The sequence below is a fragment of the Macaca nemestrina genome, chromosome 2, assembly GCF_043159975.1.
Source record: "Macaca nemestrina isolate mMacNem1 chromosome 2, mMacNem.hap1, whole genome shotgun sequence".
NCBI classification, from domain to species: Eukaryota; Metazoa; Chordata; class Mammalia; order Primates; family Cercopithecidae; genus Macaca; species Macaca nemestrina.
This window is the reverse complement of record NC_092126.1, coordinates 112764560-112772024: the sequence shown is the minus strand read 5'-3', so window position 1 is coordinate 112772024 and position 7465 is coordinate 112764560. Positions and strand designations below refer to the sequence as shown.

At 48.1% G+C, this 7465-nt stretch overlaps 1 protein-coding gene across 3 annotated transcripts in view; it reads left to right on the top strand.

Annotated features, from left to right (window-relative positions):
- Positions 1–7465, top strand: part of LOC105480435 (ubiquitin specific peptidase 4) — a 68153-nt gene that overhangs the window by 43173 nt on the left and 17515 nt on the right. For all 3 annotated transcript variants that reach the window (XM_011739308.3, XM_011739307.3, XM_011739309.3), the window contains 3 exons: positions 1682–1765; positions 2356–2450; positions 6342–6533. In XM_011739308.3, coding sequence (XP_011737610.1) covers positions 1682–1765; positions 2356–2450; positions 6342–6533 — 371 coding nt within the window. The remainder of the gene's footprint in view (positions 1–1681; positions 1766–2355; positions 2451–6341; positions 6534–7465) is intronic.

Genomic DNA, 7465 nt, shown 5'->3' with positions numbered 1-7465 from the left:
TCATGTAATCCCATATCGTTTAAGGCCTATTGTGAAGGTCTTTGGGGCTTCTTTGCTTCTCTGTCACTTTTTTTTTTTGAGACAGAGTTGCTCTGTCGCCCATTTTAGAGTGCAGTGGCACGATTTCAGCTCACTGTAACCTCTTCCTCCCAGGTTCAAGCGATTCTCCTACCTCAGCCACTCAGTAGCCGGGATTACAGGCGTGTACCTGTATGCTCAGCTAATTTTTGTATTTTTAGTAGAGACATAGTAGAGACAGGATGTTACCGTGTTGGCCAGAACTCCTGACCTCAAGTAATCCGCCCATCTTGGCCTCCCAAAGTGTTGGGATTACAGGTGTGAGCCATCGCACCTGGCCTCTGTCACTTTTTTGGCCACTTCATTCACGCGACTAAAGTAACCCGATTTACTAAGTGGTTCTTGAATCTGAATGTTGGAGAACCAGAAGCAGGGTACTTTTTGTACTCAGATATACCCTCAAATCATCTAGGACAGCCTGTACAGAAGATTAGACCAGATGAGAGGTGTGAGCAGCAGGTCTTAGTGTCTAACCCTGCTGATGGCTCACTGAGTAATTGTATTGCTTAGTAGCTCTGTCTTTGGTTTCTTTATCTCTAAAGAAAGTTGAGGGCCAGGCGCGGTGGCTCACGCCTGTAATCCCAGCACTTTGGGAGGCCAAGGCAGGCGGATCACAAGGTCAGGAGATCGAGACCATCCTGGCTAACATGGTGAAACCCCGTCTCTACTAAAAATACAAAAAATTAGCTGAGCATGGCGGCGGGCGCCTGTAGTCTCAGCTGCTCGGGAGGCTGAGACAGGAAAATGGTGTGAACCTAGGAGGCGGAGCTTGCAGTGAGCTGAGATTGCGCCACTGCACTCCAGCCTGGGCGACAGAGCTAGACTCTGTCTCAAAAAGAGAAAAAAAAAAAGTTGAGGCAGGCTGGGCGTGGTGGCTCACGCCTGTAATTCCAACACTTCAGGAGGCCAGGGTGGGCAGATCACGAGGTCAGGAGTTCGAGACCACTCTGACCAACATGGTGAAACCCTGTCTCTACTAAAAATACAAAAATTAGCCAAGTGTGGTGGTGTGCACCTGTAATCCCAGCTACTCAGGAGGCTGAGGCAGGAGAATCACTTCAACCTGGGAGGTGGAGGTTGCAGTGAGCCAAGATCACACCACGGCACTCCAGCCTGGGCGACAGAGTAAGACTGTCTCAAAAAAAAAAAAAAAAAAAGAAAGTTAAGGCCGGGCTTGGTGGCCAACACGTATAATCCCAGCACTTTGGGATGCTGAGGTGGGAGGATTGCTTGAGGCCAGGAGTTTGAGACCCTGTCTCTACAAAAAATAAAAATTAAATTAAAAAAAAAAAGGTAGGACCAGATGGCAATTTGAATTTGTATAATTTTAGCAGTTCTTTAGAAAGTACTCTGAATAATTAAGAATAAAATGAAGCAATGTTTGGAAGAGAAAGAGATGGCCCAGCCCCCATGCTGTGTATTGAGGAGGATGCTGACATAGAGGTCTTGCTTGTTTGCTCTACTGCTGACTCATCTATACCCTGACTTCACCCTACACTGTTTCTAGAAGGGCTCCTTTGCTCCTGGTAATGCCTGCTTCTCCTAATTCATTTCCCACCTTTTGTGGGGCACCCTTGTGACCTTGACCATTTCTCTCTTGCAGTACCGTGTGACTGTGCCGCTGATGGGGGCTGTGTCCGACCTGTGCGAGGCTCTCTCCAGGCTGTGTGGCATTGCTGCAGAAAATGTAAGGCGGGGTGATCAGTGGCACTCGGTCTATTTGGGATACTTCATAGCATTTGGAGTTTACTTTCATCCTTGAAGCCACTTTTTCGGGGTTGCTGTTATTGCCAGCACAAATGTGATTATTTGTGTATGTCTGGATGCCTCACTCACTATGCACACTGTGGCTGAGACTGTCCCTTCCAGCTCCAGGAAACATCGTCTTTCCTTCATTGGGTTCACACTAGCTATGGTCAAAGGACCAGGAGTAGGACTCTGCTGTCAGTTCTGTGCACTGAGAGTGGCATAGAGACTGCATATTACGGAATACTCCAGAGACTCTGGACAACTGCTGGTTTCTAGTTAGCACCACACTCCTCACCCTTCCTGCCACTCGAGGGCAGATGCTACCAGCATGTTCAATTCTGATGGCAGCCATGCTACTCCTCCTCAAGCGTTGGGCCTGAGCTCTCTGGGGCTGTTTGTGTAGTGGTTTCTCTAGAGACAACACTTGAGTATGGGTATTTTTTTTTTTTCATTTGTTTCTGGGTTTTAAGCAGTTAGTAGGGGCACTCTTAGCCATTCTGTGGTCTTTCTATTACTGTTCATTCTTAGATGGTGGTCGCAGATGTATATAATCACCGATTCCACAAAATTTTCCAAATGGATGAAGGTTTAAACCACATCATGCCTCGAGATGACATTTTCGTGTGAGTACTCAGCAGTTTCTGTTGCAGGTCAGGTCAGAGGACCGGTTCTGGAGACTTTGCTGCATTCATATCTCCAGAACAAAAATGTGGGCAGTCATTGCTCATGTGGATTGGCCGTGACCCCTAGGTGCAAGAGATGGGTGTTGAGGGCATCGTGGGCAGCCCTCAGTGCTCAACCCCTCATGCTCTGCAGAGCTAGACATTCTGATAACTCTCCTCAGCACAGCCACAGCCTTTTTTCAACAGTTTTTCCTGTGAAGAAGACCAAATCACCGCTCCTACAGATGGTCCTACCATCAGAGATTCCTTTCTTTAAGAGGAATCACAGCTGTGTGATGGGAAGATGGTAGTAGGGATGTGGTACGGAAGGATCTTGTCCTTTCTCTGCCACAGGTTGTGGCTTCTCAGCGAGTACCATGATACTGCCATCCCCAGTGCAGAAATGACAGAGAGGGTTGATTTAAACAGCTGTTTTTGGCCAGGCGTGGGGCTCACACCTGTAATCCCAGCACTTTGGGAGGCCATGGCAGGCAGATCATGAGGTCAGGAGATTGAGACCATCCTGGCTAACACAGTGAAACCCCATCTCTACTAAAAATACAAAAATTAGCTGGGCGTGGTGGCGGGTGCCTGTAGTCCCAGCTACTCGGGAGGCTGAGGCAGGAGAATGACATGAAACCAGGAGGCAGAACTTGCAGTGAGCGGAGATCGTGCCACTGCACTCCAGCCTGGGCAACAGAGCGAGACTCCGTCTCAGAAAAGAAAAAAAACAACGCTGTTTTCAGCTCATTCTGTAAGCTCTGAGACTGAGTGTTTTCATCTCTGTGAGGACAATACAGAGGTCTCCTCGGCCTTCCCACGTGCTGCTTCATGGCTGCTCTGTGTAATTGTGTGTGTGTCCCTCTTCCAGGCACAGTGGGGTAATAACTTGCCTGCTGCTCCCATATATGAACTTGCCTGATGCTCCCAGGCAGCCACTTGCCCAGGAAGTATGGAGCACAGCCGTACTGTCCCTCCCGCTTTACCTCTCACTCAGGAACTTGCCTCTGCTGAGAAAGGGTTTTAGGATTTTGTTTTGGTTTTTGTTTTTGGCTGAAGAATTCAGTATGCAAAGGAGATAGTTCCTTCCCTTTACATTTTTGGGCCTATGACTTCTAGATCACTCTAAAAGGAATAATTCCTAGCCGCACCAAAGGTCTATTTGTTCTCACTTGCACAGACACAGCCAAGAGCTCACACTGTGCCAAGGGCTAGAACATGGGAAAGTCTGCTTTCACAGACATTTATAACCCCAAGCCCTTAACATGGTCTCCGTAAATTCCAGAAACTAGTGTTTTCACACACCTGAGCTGAAAGGAACTGGAGGATTACCCTGTGGGGAGCTTAGCAGACCACCAACAAAGGAATTTTCAGAGGGCCTAAGGGCCAACCATTGGAAAAACAAATTCTTTTATATCTTTTATAGATGAATTGACAATTGTTTTATGAAAGCAATAGTAGCATCTGGGTTTTTTTTGTTTTTTTTTTTTAATAGATGGAGTCTTGCTCTGTCGCCCAGGCAGGAGGAGTGCAGTGGTGCGATCTCGGCTCACTGCAAGTCTGCCTCCCGGGTTCACACCATTCTCCTGCCTCGGCCTCCTGAGTAGCTGGGACTACAGGCGCCCACCACCGCACCTGGCTAATTTTTGGTATTTTTAGTAGAGCCAGGGTTTCACTGTGTTAGCCAGGATGGTCTCAATCTCCTGACCTCGTGATCCTCCCCCCTCGGTCTCCCAAAGTGCTGGGATTACAGGCATGAGCCACCACGCCTAGCCAGCATCTGGTATTTTTTATTATTTATTTATTTATTTTTTTGAGACAGAGTCTCGCTCTGTCGCCCAGGCTGGAGTGCAATGGCGTGATTGTGGCTCACTGCAAGCTCCGTCTCCTGGGTTCATGCCATTCTCCTGCCTCAGCCTCCTGAGTAACTGGAACTATAGGCACGTGCCACCACGCCCGGCCAATTTTTTGTATTTTTAGTTTTTTTTTTTTTTTTTTTTTTTTTTTGAGACGGAGTCTCGCTCTGTCGCCCAGGCTGGAGTGCTGTGGCCCGATCTCAGCTCACTGCAAGCTCCGCCTCCCGGGTTCCCGCCATTCTCCTGCCTCAGCCTCCTGAGTAGCTGGGACTACAGGCGCCCGCCACCTCGCCCGGCTAGTTTTTTGTATTTTTTAGTAGAGACGGGGTTTCACCTGGTTAGCCAGGATGGTCTCGATCTCCTGACCTCGTGATCCGCCCGTCTCGGCCTCCCAAAGTGCTGGGATTACAGGCTTGAGCCACCGCGCCCGGCCGTATTTTTAGTATTTCACTGTGTTAGTTAGTGTGGTCTTGATCTCCTGACCTCGTAATCCGCCCGCCTCAGCCTCCCAAAGTGCTGGGATTATAGGCGTGTGCCACCGCACCCAGCCTGCATCTGCTATTTTTTAATGTTTTGTACACTGTGCTACTAAATTATTTAATTCTTACCACACCCTTTAAAGTGGGTAATCCCATTGTCCACCGAATAAATAGACTAACAAGTTAGATGCTTATTACTGGGTCATAGCAGGCAGAAAATGGCAATGTGGACCTGGAACCTGGGGCGGCTGCACTCCAAGGCCTAGTTCTTTACCACTATGCTGGACCACAATATTTACTCGAGAGCACACCTTGGACATTTTTGTGTATTCTTAGAAATTCCTCCTGCATAAACTTCATTCAGGACTGTTTGCTAGGCATTTGGCATTTGGGGAGGGGTGCGTGTCTGTGTGTGTGTGTGTGTGCGCGCACGTGCACGTTTCAAAATTTGAATCAGTAAGTTTGTGTCTCCCCCTATAGGAAGAGGGAAAGACTACAGTCAGTTGCCAGCAATTTTGGTAACATCTGTTCCAGGATAAAACATCTATAAATCTTCTCAATTTCATGTATTCACTAAGTAAGACACATTTTTCAAAATCATTGATTTGTATCTAGCAGTTTATTTGATTATCTCTGATATTTTTCAGAATTAGATATGATTCTTTTACTTCAGTGTTTTTGAACAAAGATGACAATTAGTTTTATAAATTTGCTTGCTCATTTGGAAAAAAAGAGCCTTTGGCTAATATCCTAGGTGTACATCTTTGTACAATATTTGTCTTATTAAAGGGCAGGGCACTCAATGCATTTTTTTTTTTTTTTTTTTTGAGATGGAGTCTCACTCTTGTGCCCAGTCTGGAGTGCAGTGAAGAGATCTCGACTCACTGCAAGCTCCACCTCCCGGGTTCATGCCATTCTCCTGCCTCAGCCTCCCGAGTACCTGGGACTACAGGTGCCCGCCACCATGCCTGGCTAATTTTTTGTATTTTTAGTAGAGATGGGGTTTCATCATGTTGGCCAGGATGGTCTGAATCTCCTGACCTCATGATCCGCCCGCCTCAGCCTCCCAGAGTGCTGGGATTACAGGCATGAGCCACCATGCCCAGCCAACTCAATGCATTTTTTAAAGTTGAGCTCTTTGATCACAAAAGATGAACTTGGTGGCTGGACCCAGCTGTGTGCCTTTGTGTTCAGAGTGATGATCTGAATGATGGCTGTTATCTGTGTTGGGTCCCAGTTGAAGGACCACAGAGTTTGAGGCTGTGGTTGGAAGAAGGAGTATCACGGTTAGCCCTCAGCCCCAGGTTGTATAGGTTCACATTGTGCTGACAATGGTCCTTCTTTGGATTCCTGACTCAGCCTCTAGAAACATCTTGGCAATAGTTATGGCCACCTTTTCTACTCAAATATTCTCTGTCCCAGTAATGGTAGCCCTGGCCACCACATAGCTTCAGCTGAGATCTCTGTTATTCACAAGGACCTACTGCTAATGGTGCCCTCTTGTGTGATTAACACAGGTACCAGGTCTGCAGCACTTCCGTGGACGGCTCAGAATGTGTCACGCTTCCAGTCTACTTCAGGGAGAGGAAGTCCAGGCCATCAAGTACTTCTTCTGGGTCAGCGCTATATGGGCAGCCACTGCTGCTTTCTGTCCCCAAGCACAAGTTAACCCTTGAGTCTTTGTACCAGGCTGTTTGTGATCGTATCAGGTTGGTGGCAGGAATGTGATTTGGTTGTTATCTGAGATCAAGATATACTCAGTAATAGTAGAGTGGCAGCTGCTACCAAGTGGCTGTGTTGATCCTACATGCTCATCTCTGTAAGAAATGCATTTGTAGGCCAGGCGTGGTGGCTTATGCCTGTACTCCCAGCACTTTGGGAGGCCAAGGCGGGCAGATCACCTGAGGTCAGGAGTTCGAGACCAGCCTGGCTAAGATGGTGAAATCCCGTCTCTACTAAAAATACAAAATTAGCCAGGCATGCTGGTGGGTGCTTGTAATCCCAGCTGCTTGAGATGCTGAGGCAGGAGAATCACTTAATCCTTGATTCTCCTGGGAGCTGGAGGCTGCAGTGACCCGAGATCGCGCCACTGCACTCCAGCCTGGGTGACAGAGCGAGATTCAATTTCCAAAAAAAAAAAAAAAATGCACTTGTGCCAGCCCCTGGATGGGCCAGGGCAGGTGCTGTTGGGATGAGCCACCTGGCACATCTTAGGCACCTTGATCCTAGGAGTCCAGTCCTCTTAGAATCATGTTAGGGAGGCTAGTGCTTTGATGGCATTTGTATTTTATTTCTGAAGTGTTCCACTATCATTCTGAAGCTAGAAATTAGGATTATTGGGAAATACCTTAAAAAATGATGGTGCTGGCCGGGCGCGGTGGCTCAAGCCTGTAATCCCAGCACTTTGGGAGGCCGAGACGGGCGGATCATGAGGTCAGGAGATCGAGACCATCCTGGCTAACACGGTGAAACCCCGTCTCTACTAAAAAAATACAAAAAACTAGCCGGGCGAGGTGGCAGGCGCCTGTAGTCCCAGCTACTCGGGAGGCTGAGGCAGGAGAATGGCGTGAACCCGGGAGGCGGAGCTTGCAGTGAGCTGAGATCCGGCCACTGCACTCCAGCCTGGGCGACAGAGCGAGAC